Source organism: Schistocerca serialis, chromosome 7, assembly GCF_023864345.2.
Source record: "Schistocerca serialis cubense isolate TAMUIC-IGC-003099 chromosome 7, iqSchSeri2.2, whole genome shotgun sequence".
NCBI classification, from domain to species: domain Eukaryota; kingdom Metazoa; phylum Arthropoda; class Insecta; order Orthoptera; family Acrididae; genus Schistocerca; species Schistocerca serialis.
This window is the reverse complement of record NC_064644.1, coordinates 197,905,925-197,919,943: the sequence shown is the minus strand read 5'-3', so window position 1 is coordinate 197,919,943 and position 14,019 is coordinate 197,905,925. Positions and strand designations below refer to the sequence as shown.

At 46.1% G+C, this 14,019-nt stretch overlaps 1 protein-coding gene across 1 annotated transcript in view; it reads right to left on the bottom strand.

The window, feature by feature from the left end:
- LOC126412254 (acetylcholinesterase-like) overlaps nucleotides 1-14,019 on the bottom strand; it is a 111,580-nt gene that overhangs the window by 46,286 nt on the left and 51,275 nt on the right. The window contains exon 5 of the mRNA XM_050081757.1: nucleotides 3,713-3,898. Coding sequence (XP_049937714.1) covers nucleotides 3,713-3,898 — 186 coding nt within the window. The remainder of the gene's footprint in view (nucleotides 1-3,712; nucleotides 3,899-14,019) is intronic.

The window sequence follows — 14,019 nt, the reverse complement described above, 5'->3', positions numbered from 1 at the left end:
CACTGCTAATGAAGGTTACGTCGTGATGCTTTTGGTGCTGACTGGGTTGGCGGGTACGACTTCAGTACTGCAGCGGCTTTTTCAGCAGCCGTCCTCTTGTCTTTCGCCAAACGCTCTTCAGTTACCGTCCGTCTCAGTCACTCCACACACTTTCATCGGCGTCGTGACTTAGCGGATGAGGTTTTCCGCTTTTCCTGTATGCGGTATAACCCTTCGATATACTGCCTGTTGAAACATGAAACGGTTCGGCTATCTGAATTACAGAAGCACCCCACTATACGAGCACTAATAATTTCCCCACGTTGGACTTCATTAAGCACCGCCATCATGCGCTCACATCTACACAGGACACAGTTCTGGCTGCGACTGACACTTGGAACATATTGAAGGTATTGCTCAGGCGTTGATCGTGGTCAGACACGACAGCGCTGCCTGCAGGCTTGGCCAACATCTGCATTTATGTTCAGGCATGCATTACTAGTGATGTTTTCATATTTTTGTCTAATCGCTGTATGCCTTAACATGCAAGTGATCAGCATTTCGGTGCAACTGCACGAAGTACGTACCAGTAACGCTATGTACATTCTTTGTATAGGGAAAGATTACGCAACGTTCTTATTCAGAAACTGCAGTTGGATGTTGGTTGTTTGTGAGATGATGGTATTATGCCTTCTGTATGGACGTACCAAGATTCAGTAGCGGTAAAATCGTGGCCTACCGAGGCCGTTTATCGTACCGCGATATTGCTGCTCGCACTGGATGGATTCCACTTTTGTCTTTCGAATATCGAATCTGTAGATTCAGGAGGATTATATACACCGCATTTCAGGAATTCAACTGCGGCGAGAGGACAGGTGTATGGCGCCCTCGGCCATTTTGGGTCTTACAGATGTCAAGCACCGTGATTCAAAATACGGGGTGATTATAATTGAAGTCAAACTTTCAAAACGCTGCAGAAATAACACCACTGGTCAGAACTACGTCCAATTGCAACGGAATATAATTGAAGATCAAGGAAAACGTATGGTAAAAGAAAAAAAATAGTGTGAAAATTTATTAATATATCGCGCTGTATGTGTCATAATATGTAAATAAAAACACCTATCATGCGCACGATCCATAGAAGTTGGTATAAACACGCCGGGTACACGGCGACGTTCGCCTTGACTGTCTGAATGCAGGATCGCGTTTTGCTTGTAAAGCTGTATTGCAAGAATGATGACTGTGCACACGTCGCTGAGCAGAAGTTCCATACACTGAAGGGTTTGAAAAAAGGCGTTGGTCCGATGACTGTCGTCTGGAGAAAATGATTCGGAAATTCGAAAAGACGGGTTCTTTTGTTGTGCAACCTGGTAGAGTGAGGAAACGAACTGATTCGACGTCGGTGGAAGCAGTGGGCACAGCAATGCGGGTGGAGACGAGTAGTGGTGTGCAAACTTGTAGTGCATGGAGAATTGCCCGAACATTAGACATACTCGTGAGCACGGTGCGTAAAATACTACGAAACATCCTCCATTTCCCAAAGGCCTGGCCGTCCCGATCATTTAATATTAATCCGTGTGGCTTCTGGCCGTGGGGTTATCTGAAAGATGTTGTGTTCAGTATTGCGACTGCAAACTTAGCTGCATTGAAGGTGCACACTGCGCAGCACATTCTGAACGTGACCCCGGAAACACTTAGAGCAGTTGTGGAACATTCTGTTTCTCGATGTCAGCTTGCTGCAGAAAACGGTGGACAGCATATCGATTATGCTTTGCGCCAGTATTAATTGCCCGATTTGATTTTGATTGATGCTTTTTATGCGGTTTTTGGCCTCGGGACAGTTAAAAACTGATATGAGTGATGGTTTTTAGGCTGTTTTTAGCCTCACGACAATTAGGAACCGGTTTTTCCCATCCGATGTGATATGACCTTGTCATGGTGGATGGGCTTACGTAACTAACAGTATCACATCTGTACACCCATGCACACTGAGCAGTACAGTTTGTTTATCGTCAGACGTACACCTCAGGCATTGTTGTATGATTCATTTGTCATTTTTGGTGGATCATTATTAAATTATGACGCTTATTGCGGCATCTGTTGCTTCACTTTAGCTATTTATTTTTCTTCTGCCATACCCTTTCCCCCTTCTCCGATAGTATTCCGCTGCAATTTGACGTCATTCTGACCAGTGGTGTTGCTTCTACAGGCAGGTTTGCAGCAACAAAAGTATGCACACGAATTGTGCGGCTCCGTAGACTTTCCCACCATGGCGTTTCAGACCCTTGTGCAGGTGCTACAGATACAGTGGCAATTCCCAGTAGCCAGTTTTCCACTGTGCTGGTTCCGAGCAATGCCTCCCTCAATGTTGCGGCATCCTTCAACAGTCCAAAATGTCATGGCTAAAATATTTGTAGTCGGAGACATCACGTTGACGGTATGGGGCCGCAGAGTCCACGGTCGGCAAGTCAACGACAGTGTGCCGGCGTATGGAGCACCACAGACTGTCGTCTCGGCGAGCATTGTTGCGGTTTCCTTTGACGCGGCAGCAGAGAGAATCTCGCCGACGTTAGTGTGTTCAGCAACGACGCACGGGGCACAAGAATGGGGCCAAGTCGTCGTTTCAGACGAGTGCTAGTTATGTGTACGCTAATTCGTTGGACATACCCGTCTGTCGAGGCTCCGAAGATGTTAAAAATGTTCAAATGTGCGTGAAATGTTATGGGACTTAACTGCTAAGGTCATCAGTCCCTAAGCTTACACACTACTTAACCTAAATTATCCCAAGGACAAACACACACACCCATGCCCGAGGGAGGACTCGAACCTCCGCCGGGTTCAGCCGCACAGTCCATGACTGCAGCGCCCAGACCGCTCGGCTAATCCCGCGCGGCTGGCTCCGAAGAGAGTGAACGATACTAGACTGCATTCTTCTCCGTGATGCGGGCCTAACGTGTGGCGTGATGGTGTGGGATAATATTGTACACACCACACAACCATCTCTGGTTCATATAGCCATTAATTTAGACAAGAGCCTTTATATTTGTGACGTATTGAACCTGACACCTAGTCACAGGTTGGCAATATACTAGCACGCTAAACACTATGTTTGAGGCGAAGCAGCGTGGAACATGTATATGTCTATCAACCACAATTCGGCGTGATACCCATCCATGTTAGGGCCATTGTTACTGTCAGGTGTACTTTCTTTGGTGCTCGCACGATTAGTACAATTGGCAGTCATTTCAGGAAACCTTTAATATCCCGTTATCTGCTATCCTTCCGTGTGTTTTTAATGGTCAGCAGTGGTAGATCTGAAGTTGATTGAAGCTTATAGTAGAAATCGGCTGTGGTATGAGTGAGAGATGTGATTATCGTCTGCCTAAATAAAAGGGAAAAACGATGTAATTGAATTGGGTTAGGTTCGGGGTGTTTGGGACAAGAGACCAAACAGCGAGGTCATCAGTCTCATCGGATTAGGGAAGGACGGGGAAGGAAGTCGGCCGTGCCCTTTCAGAGGAACCATCCCGGAATTTGCCTGGAGCGTTTTAGGGAAATCACGGAAAACCTAAATCAGGATGGCCGGACGCGGGATTGAACCGTCGTCCTCCCGAATGCGAGTCCAGTGTGCTGACCACTGCGCCACGTCGCTCGCTGATGTAAATGAATAATTGTCCGAATACTCTCAGATGGGTCATGGTGAACGTGAGGTGAGCGGACGGCAGACTACCTGCTGCTGCTGGCGAGATGATGAGGTCACCCACGGAGCAGCCGCCCGCGCTCTCGCCGCCGACCGTCACCCTGGCAGGGTCGCCGCCGAACGCCGCGATGTTGCGCTGCACCCAGCTCAGCGCCAGCATCTGGTCCCTCAGGCCTGCGTTGCCGGGAGCCGCCTCGTCCCCGGTGCTCAGGAAGCCTGCGTCAAGGGACATCAGCTTTAGGAGGAACGTGTAAACACATGTACCAATTCTCTACCGCCATAGAACGGATAGTGATCTCGATGCGGGCACTACCATGTTTACAGACTGTAATTCTACATCTACACTACTGGCCATTAAATATGCTACACCACGAAGATGACGTGCTACAGACGCGAAATTTAACCGACAGGAAGAAGATGCTGTGATACGCAAATTATTAGCTTTTCAGAGCATTCACTCAAGGTTGGCGCCGGTGGCGACACCTACAACGTGCTGACATGAGGAAAGTTTCCAACCGATTTCTCATACACAAACAGCAGTTGACCGGCGTTGCCTGCTGAAACGTTGTTGTGATGCCTCGTGTAAGGAGGAGAAATGCGTACCATGACGTTTCCGACTTTGATAAAGGTCGCATTGTAGCCTGTCGCGATTGCGGTTTATCGTATTGCGACATTGCTGTTCGCGTTGGTCGAGATTCAATGACTGTTAGCAGAATATGGAATCGGTGGGTTCAGGAGGGTAATACGGAACGCCGTGCTCGATCCAAACGGCCTCGTATCACTAGCAGTTGAGATGACAGGCATCTTATCCGCATGGCTGTAACGGATCTAGCAGCCACGTCACGATCCCTGAGTCAACAGATGGGGACATTTGCAAGACAACAACCGTCTGCACGAACAGTTAGATGACGTTTGCAGCAGCATGGAGTATCAGCTCGGAGACCATGGCTGCGGTTACCCTTGACGCTGCATCACAGACAGGGGCGCCTGCGATGGTGTACTCAACGACGAACCTGGGTGCACGAATGGCAAAAGTCATCTTTTCGGATAAATCCAGGTTCTGTTTACAGCACCATGATGGTCGCATCCGTGTTTGGTGACATTGCAGTGAACGCACATTGGATCGTGTATTCGTCATCGCCATGCTGGCGTATCACCCGGCGTGATGGTATGGAGTGCCATTGATTACACGTCTCGGTCACCCCTTGTTCGCATTGATGGCACTTTGAACAGTGGACGTTACACTTCAGACCCGTGGCTCTACCCTTCATTCGATCCCTGCGAAATCCTACATTTCAGCAGGATAATGCACGACCGCATGTTGTAGGTCCTGTACGGGCCTTTCTGGATACAGAAAATGTTCCACTGCTGCCCTGGCCAGCGCATTCTCCAGATCTCTCACCAATTGAAAACGTCTGGTCAATGGTGGTGGAGCAACTGGCTCATCACAATACGCCAGTCACTACTCTTGATGAACTGTGGTATCGTGTTGAAGCTGCAGGGAGAGCTGTACCTGTACACGCCATCCAAGCTCTGTTTGACTCAATCCCCAGGCGTATCAAGGCCGTTATTATGGCCATAGGTGGTTGTTCTGGGTACTGATTTCTCAGAATCTATGCAGCCAAACTGCATGAAAATGTAATCACATGTCAGTTCTAGTATAATATATCTGTCCAATGAATACCCGTTTATCATCAGCATTTCTTCTTGGTGTAGCAATTGTAATGTCCAGTAGTGTGTGTTGGCGGGAGCAGAATTCGATCGGCAGTCAACTGATTCTCTAAATTTTCTCAATAGTGTTTGTCGAAAAGAACGTTGCCTTCCCTCCAGGGATTCCCATTTGAGTTTCCGAAGGTACCTCCAACAAATCTAGCAGCCCGCCTCTGAATTGCTTCGATGACTTTCTTCCATCCGACCTACTACGGATCTCAAACACTCGAGCAGTACCAGCGGCCTATAGGCGGTCTCCTTTACAGGTGAGCCACCTTTCCTAAAATTCTCCCAGTAAACCGAGGTTAACCATTTGCCTTCCCTACCACAGTTATTAAATGCTCGTTCCACCCCATATCTCTTTGGTACGCCCAGATATTTAAACGACTTGACTGTTTCAAGCAGGACACTAGAAATATTGTATCCGAATATTACATGTTTGATCTTCCTACACATCTGCATTAACTTACATTTTTCCACATTTAGAGCTATCTGCCATTCATCACACCAACAGGAAATTTTGTCTAAGTCGTCTTGTATCTTCCTACAGTCACCAAACTGCGACACCTTACTGTACGCCACAGCATCATCAGCAAACAATCCCAGACTTTTGCCCAGCCTGTAAGTCAAGTCATTCATGTAATTGCCGATGGAGTTGGAGATACTGATGTACGTTGTAGTTTGTAGCACATCATAGGCAGCTCATGGTTCTAAGGACTACACGCTGATGACCGTCCAAAAGTCACTCACAGGAAACGAATTTCCACGGGAGTGAGCCAAACCGTGGACGTTCACCCAAGTTTGTAAGTGAAGAAAACAGGAACATTGAGATTTAACGTGCCATCAACGACTACATCATTAGATATGGAGCAGAAGCTTCTTCTTTCAGCAAACCTTAAATGATGTAGGGGAAGTACAAGAAATCTAAATTTGTGTGGCCGGACGAGTATTTGAAGCACAGACCTCCCAAGTGCGGGGATAATGTCGTACCACTGTGCTACCGCTCTCGGTTGTTTAAGCTCCGACAAGACAATAAGTGATACACTTACGTAAGCTTCACCTACCGGGGTAAGTTTCATTAAAATTGGAACGAGTAATTCCACCTTATACAAGACACCTTTTTTCTGTTTTGTTTTGTTTGTGTCTTGCATCAGGCGGAATTACTCTTTCCTGTTTACGTAGTAAGCACGGAAATAACAAGAAGAACTGCAACACCACGCGATGATTATTCATTAAAATCCTTCTAGGATGGGTGGCATGTTCAAGCCCAGACGATACGACAGATAGAGTAGCTACAAAATCCAGTAAGAAAAAAGACAGATGAAAAAGACGAACAATTCCCACTAGCTCAATTACCTTGAAAGCAATACAAACCACTATCATTTATGCGAGTGGCTATGCACTTTCGTGACTCAAAAATGCTATAGTCAAAATCCTGTTTACTAAAAATAGTTTAATCTTCAGTTGGGTGGTGCAAAGCAAGTCCCGAATAAGCGCTTTGACGTTGGGTCGCGCCAGCTAGTCATATTGCTTGGTGCCACGACTTGAGTACCCTAGTGTAAGCAACACTGCGGCTGTGAACATCTTCTACCTGTTGCCGACTTGTGAAGTATAGACATTTGTACTGTGGTACTTAAACGGGCATTTTTAAGCTATATCATCCAGTATTCCTGGTGAGACAGTTGCGTCCTGCTTGTACTGCACTGACGTAATTATGTGTTTGTGCTGTTTAATATTTATTCATGTGACATGCTTTGCAGTTGGGGACCACCTGAGCAAGATTATTCCTTCGTTCGATTTGCGTCTTTATTAGAATACGTATGGATCAATATGGGCTTTTCGTTGATTCATCCGAGCATATCAGCGGCTTATCACACTACATTCCCAGGCATTAAATAATATTACGGGTGTTGTTATGAATATGGGTCTATTTTTCTCTTTTTTGTAAGTGCGTGTCTCTGTACAACCACGTGTTCCCTTGGAAAACATTCGTATATATTATTCATGAGCTTCTGTGTCTATTTTCTCAATAATATCTGAATTTAAATTCAGCTGTCTCGGAATCCTTTTCTTCACGAAGTCCTTTTTACTCCTCCGATCTTTGATGCTCTTCCCCGCATGTGCCCATTCAGGTTTTGTGGATGAAAGCACCACCCTTACGTACAACATATTTGAAATAGTTCCTAAACTCTCTTCAGCATAGACGAGTTCTAGTGGTCTTCAAGACAAGTGCTACAGCGAAGATTTCTTTGCGATTTTGCTGTAAAATGAGACATTTTCCATTCGTTGGGCATTATAAAATACTCTGTGCATTTACATCTGCATGGCACGTATCACTTCTACAAGTAGTGATACATTAAACTCTGGCAGGTTGTAGTAGAACAGTCGAAGATTTAGGATGCAGTTTATCTTGATTTAACTTGCGTTAAGTGCCCCTTTATTACTTCGTTGTGTTGGTTGGTTCACTTCCGCGTGTTTCACTAATAGCATTCAGATTGCATTATTGCTCGTTTATGGGTAAAATTTCATATAACGGGTTGTTTCCAGGACAGTAGAATCAGAGACATAATATGCTGTGTACTCTTAGGTTCATGGTAGGTTTACTATCTTTGGACCGAAAAAAGCATGTTGTTCGAGAATTTTTTTCTCTCGAGATGTGTTATAGGTATTAATGTCAAATTTGGTCAAAATGTTTATTGATATTTCCTCTACAAACTGGAATTTTTCGACCGGAAATGTCGAAGAGCAAAGGCAGAAGTGCCGTCGGAACGAAACAAAATTTCGATGTAGATCTCCAAGCGCGCTATGTCACAGGTCAGCCGGCTCGTCTGGAATCAAAATTGAGTTGACGTTAGCGAAGTATATAAGGTTCTGTAGGAGTTGTACCTCGCATAAGTTATTTGGACCATAGGAAACAAAATGGAGGCCATTTGAAAAAAAATAGGGTTTTTTCATCGATTTTCCGACTACGTCGACCAAGTAAAAATATTTATAGTTGATGGATCGGAATAAAAGTGGTACAACTCCAAGACAATTTAGTTACCTTCGTCGGAAACAAAGAATCGTGCCAATCGGTTCAGTAGATTTGAAGTTACCATACTGCACGATAAAAAAAAAAAAAACGTGATTTCGGGAAAAATGCAATATTATGCAATGTACGTTGAATCTGCTATTCCGGGTCCATAAACTAGTCCTTCCTCTTCCTCATAGAGGGCGTTCTGCTTGATCTGGGCCATCCTGCGCTGCTCGTACGGCCGGTGACAAGCGGGTTTCGGCCGCTTGAATCCGGTGGTCGTCCGAATGCTTGACGCACTGCGCCGAATAGAGTCCCAGGGTGACGCCCATCGTTGTCATGGTCTTCAGAATTGCTGAATACCCTTCGCTGAAGCTGCTCACTGCCAGGAAAGTCGCAATATCCACAGTCTTCGCACCAGAAAGCAAATGCTGGGAGGTGAACTTTCAAACACATACGTTCAAACTTTCATTTGAATTTTGTGTGTTTCCTCCCAAACACCGGTACAATAACTCGTACCCCGAAAGAGAAAAACTGGTGCGTGAAAAGGGGGGATTTCAGGCACGTGCATTTTTTTTTTGTTCAACCGCGAATAACAAATATTTCCGTTCCGTATTCGGAAAATCAGTTTCAGGGGTGGATTCTAAACACTTTTATGGATCCAAAAATGCATTTAAAAATCGATTTTTTGAACCAAAAGATAGTAAACCTCCCCTTAATGTTAGAACCTAGCAGTAGCTTTCAACTTTATACACAGTTGAGTAAAAAAAATGTGGCTACTGCGCATCACGAGACAAAGTCGCGTTGAAGGCATGTAACGCGGTAAGCAAAATGTATAAGCGTAGCAGAGGTGAATGGAAAACCATGCCATTGACGATACGAGCCGGAAATCCAATGACATTAGCGATTTTGACAGATAGTTATGGCTCGACTCCTGTCAACGAACATCTAGAAAACTGGGAAGCTGTTCCGCTGTTTGCGTGCTACTGTTGTGAGCATCTATGGAAAGTGCTTCAAGGACGGTGAACCCACTACTAGGCGACAAGATGTTAGACGTTCATGCCCCGTCTCAGAACGTGAAGGTCAGAGGGGCTCTGTAAAGCGGGATAAATGGAGATATATGACAGATCGGAAGACAGGCTACAATTCTGGTGCATGCATAAGTGTTTCGGAGCACGTCGTTCAGCGCACACTGCTGCAACGCAAGATGAACTCTTATCAATCGTCCACAAACCACCAGTCCGTAATTTATGGAAACTGCGTGACCTGTGCGTAGACATTTAGTGCCACATACCTCCGGAAATCCGACAAAAACTTGTCGAAGCTATGATCAGTAAAATGGGAACTCAGAGGTAGACCAACATCTCACTAAGCCGATGGTTCAAATGGCTCTAAGCACTTTGGGACTTAACATCTGAGGTCATCAGTCCCCTAGACTTAGAACTACTTAAACCTAACTAACCTAAGGACATCACACACATCCATGCCCGAGGCAGGATTCGAACCTGCGACCGTAGCGGCAGCGAGGGTCTGGACTGAAGCACCTAGAACCGCTCGGCCACAGCGGCTGGCTCATTAAGCGGATGGTCATAATGTTTTGTTTCATCAGTGCAGTGGGTGAATGGCGTTGACGAATAGGCAACAAACCCACGCAGGAGAAGAATCAAATCAATTTTTCGCAGAGGCCGCAGGGTCTAGCATTTACGAATTATAGGATGTCAAATCAAACATCTTTCATCCGTCTGCTTTCCAAGCTTATTTTATTTGGGTACCAGTTTCGTCGATATACAACGCCATATTCAGGCCCCTGACCGATGTGTTGGAGGATTTCACCTCAGTTCTGGTCAAAACAGGGCCAGAAAGGAGGTGAAATCTTCTTACACATTGGCCAGGGGGCTGAAAATGGCGTAGTAAATCACCGAAACTGGTAGCCAAATAGAATAGGTTTAGAAACTAGACGGCTGAAAGGTGTTTCAGTTGACATCCTGTGTCGAACAACCGAGTCATGCAGCCATCTCTGGAAAAATGGACGTACAAAGACTTTACGAATTATATTTCGGGCACAGTACCACCTAAGTTGGGGAAACTGAGAGGCCTGTTAGCCCCCGTGTAACAGAGCACGAGTGCAGTGTTCGATCAGGGCAGCATTACACGTCGGCGCTAGCGCAATCCCGTATTGATTATGGGTAAACTTTTTACTGATTTCATATCACCCACCGCGACTTCCTCTTCTATGGCAGTCTCACCTCAGAATAGCACTTACAACAGAGTCTTGGAAAATTTGAGGCAGATTTTGTAATCACTGCCTTCCCCTACACTTTTTGACCCCTACAACTTCTTCTAGTAACTGGGAAGTTATTCTTTGATCTCTTAACACAGGTCCTATCATCCTGTCCCATATTCTGGTGACACTTTTCCTTATATTGCCTTTCTTCCTGATTCTACACCAGATCTCACTCTTTAACAGTCCATTTAATTTTCAGTATCCCTGTTCGATACCACAACATATAACGTAGTCCATAAAGATTCAAGACACCCAAGCGCTTGGAGACAACCATGAAGTGCCCACACAATATAAGAAAGGTAACAAACTCTTTACCTAGCACAACGTCAACTGAGACAAAGACCATCAGCTCTTAATCCGGAAGATGACAGCAGCTGCGGCACAGATAACGACATACTGGAGCAACGAGGTCAAACATTCACCAGTAGATGGCGTCTGACGCATACCATGTGGACAGAAACGCTCAATCAGCAAGTGCGAGACACAGAAAGTCCAGGGACATGGAGCAGCAATCGACCTCCACACCATAGCCTCTCTTCTTCTTCGTCCCTCCACATATCTCCACTTTTTTTCTCTTTATTGATTTTCGATTCCCCCCCCCCCCTCCCCCCACTGGGGTAGGGGCGGGCTGACAACAGCTTAATACGCTGCTCTACAGCCGAGAGAAGAGTTAAACAAACAATGGTAAGGTAACAAACAATATAAAAAAGGTGATAAAACGGTGACTTCGTTAATAATACTAAAATGGCAGAAAGTTGCGGAATTTAAAATATAAAAACACGGCATTTTCGATGCAGATGAAGACACACACTAAGTAGACAGGCACAATTAAATAACACGGCGACAGTCTTGCATCTGTTGGCGCAAAATTAAAAACACAACAATCGATAGTATGGTGGCTGTTTGCTACACTGACAGGGGACACACAACAGTGAACATTCACTGGAAACAGCACTATAGGCGACACGGCGGAAGATGGAGGTTGGAGGGGGGGAAGGGGGCAGGAGTGAAAAAGAAGAAAGGGGGGGAGCCTATGGAGGAAGAGGACATAGAAAAAGAGGGCAGAGCAGACACGAGAAGGAGTGGGGAAGGCAGTGGAGGGGAAAGCAAAAGGACTTGGGGGAGAGAAGGGAGTCAAAGAGAGGATGGGCAGGGAAGAACAGAATGGAAGTGGGGCGAGAGAGAGCCCAGGAAAAGTACAGAGGGAGGGAGGGAGAGAGGGCATCATATGGGAGGGGGAGTTGGTGGAAGCCACCTGAAATAAGACGAAGGGTGTGAAGTTGGAAAGTAGGGGGGACAGAATGGGGAAGATCTGGCAGCAGGCGGGATGGGAGAGGAGAGGAGCAAGCAGGGGATGAGGAGGATAAAGGTGGCGGGAGGTGTAGAGGATGCAGATACATTCTAGGAAAAGGAGCAGATGGGGGAGAGGAATCAGGTCATAGAGGATCTGCATAGGAGACGGGAGGCTTGTACAGAAGGCGAAGCGGAGTGCATGGTGCTCGAGGATCTAGAGGGACTGAGGGACTTACAGAATTTGGGGGGGGGGGTAGACAGATATCCAGGTGTGACTGACATAACAGAGGATGGGACCGATTAAGGATTTGCAGGTGCAAAGGATGGTAGAGGGGTTCAGCCTCCATGTCCGGCCAGAGAGGAGTTTAAGGAGTCAGAGGCGGTTGTGGGCTTTGGATTGGATAGAGCAGAGATGAGGGATCCAGGTGAGGTAACGGTCAATGGTGAGGCCAAGGTAGGTGAGGGAGGGGGAGAGACGGACAGGACAGGGCAGATGGTAACGGAAAAATCAAGGAGCTGGAAGGAACGAGTTGTACGGCCTACAATGATTGGCTGGGTCTTGGAAGGATTGATTTTCGGTGCCATTGGTTACACCATGCGGCAAAAAGGAGAAAGCGTTGGGACCGTTGAAGGGTAGGAGCGAGGGCAAGGAAGGTGGTGTCATCAGCACACTGCAGGAGGTGTACTGGAGGGGGGGGGGGGGGGGTTGGGGCATATCTGGTGTGGGAATCGGCTTTATGGATGGTCGTATTTCCACGGGATCGGCACTGTTATATGGATTTTAGCAATGAAGAGGTTCCTAAAGCCAACACTAACATCGGGACAGATTGAGTCTACCCCATCTGACTGCGTGTAGAGTAAGTTTTACGTTCGAATGTGTGAACGTTTTGCTAAATATTTGTGTAGAGTGTATCTGAGACGAGACTTGGGTAACAGCCCGGAATTTACCCAGCAGGATCTGAGAAACCGCCTAAAAACTACATCTAGGCTAGTCGGCTCGCCAGCCTTCATTGTTAATACGTGAGATGGATTTGATCTAGGTTTGGCTCGTCTCCTCGAATCCTGGAGGCAGCGTCATAGCACTCTGCTATCAGGGTGGGTCCTCTACATCACATTTTATTGCAAGGCAACTTCGACAGGCTCCATCTTCCTGATCCGAAAATCTGCTGTAATTCCCATAACGTCTCCTTAGATCAAGGCCCCAACACCTTTCGGAGCATCCTGACACACTCTCGCTCCTTCTTGCTCCGGTTACAGTTGTTCCCGGCCCAGTATTACATCCTACTCCTATTTATCTGCACTGTCCTACTTCTGTCATTCCTCTATCCTCCCATCCTTACAACACACTCATCATCTGTTGGTAGATCACTTCAAAACACGTGCCGGATTTATCGTTGTCATGACAGTTGTCATCGCCTTAACACCGACTACAGTATCTCCCTCTCTATTTTGCGGTAAAGTACCACACACAATCATTTTTATTGTACTATAAACCAATTTTTTTATATCTCAACCGTAGAAAAGGTTATGTACATGTTTAACGTCATTCAGTTGAAAAGCAGTAGTATGGTAGCCTGCCCCATAAAATCATCAATAAATCCAAAGTGTAACGCAGCTGGTATGAAACCGATCACCGAAGACCCATAGAAATAAATGTGTACAATGCACATTTTTGTCCATTAAAATTGCATCTCCGTGATGGCAACTTGGAGCAAAAGCCAAAGTAGTACAAAATGCGCCATGTGTTTGTATATGCAAATAATTAATGTTTCGGCACAACCGCACTTAGCGGTTAGAAGTGCACAAGGAAACATTACGAAATGAGTTTTAATTCAGATCTCGGTGTGAATCTTGGTTGTATATGAGAAGATCATGTTACGTCTCGTCTAAGGAAGAGAAACATCCACCAGCACGTTGGAACTCGACACCAGAAAGATCGTGGACTATCGACGATGTGCTTTACCGCTTTTTGATATTTCTGCTCCCGTTAGTCGCGATATCACAACTACGCGACTATCATACGAATATGGAGTATTG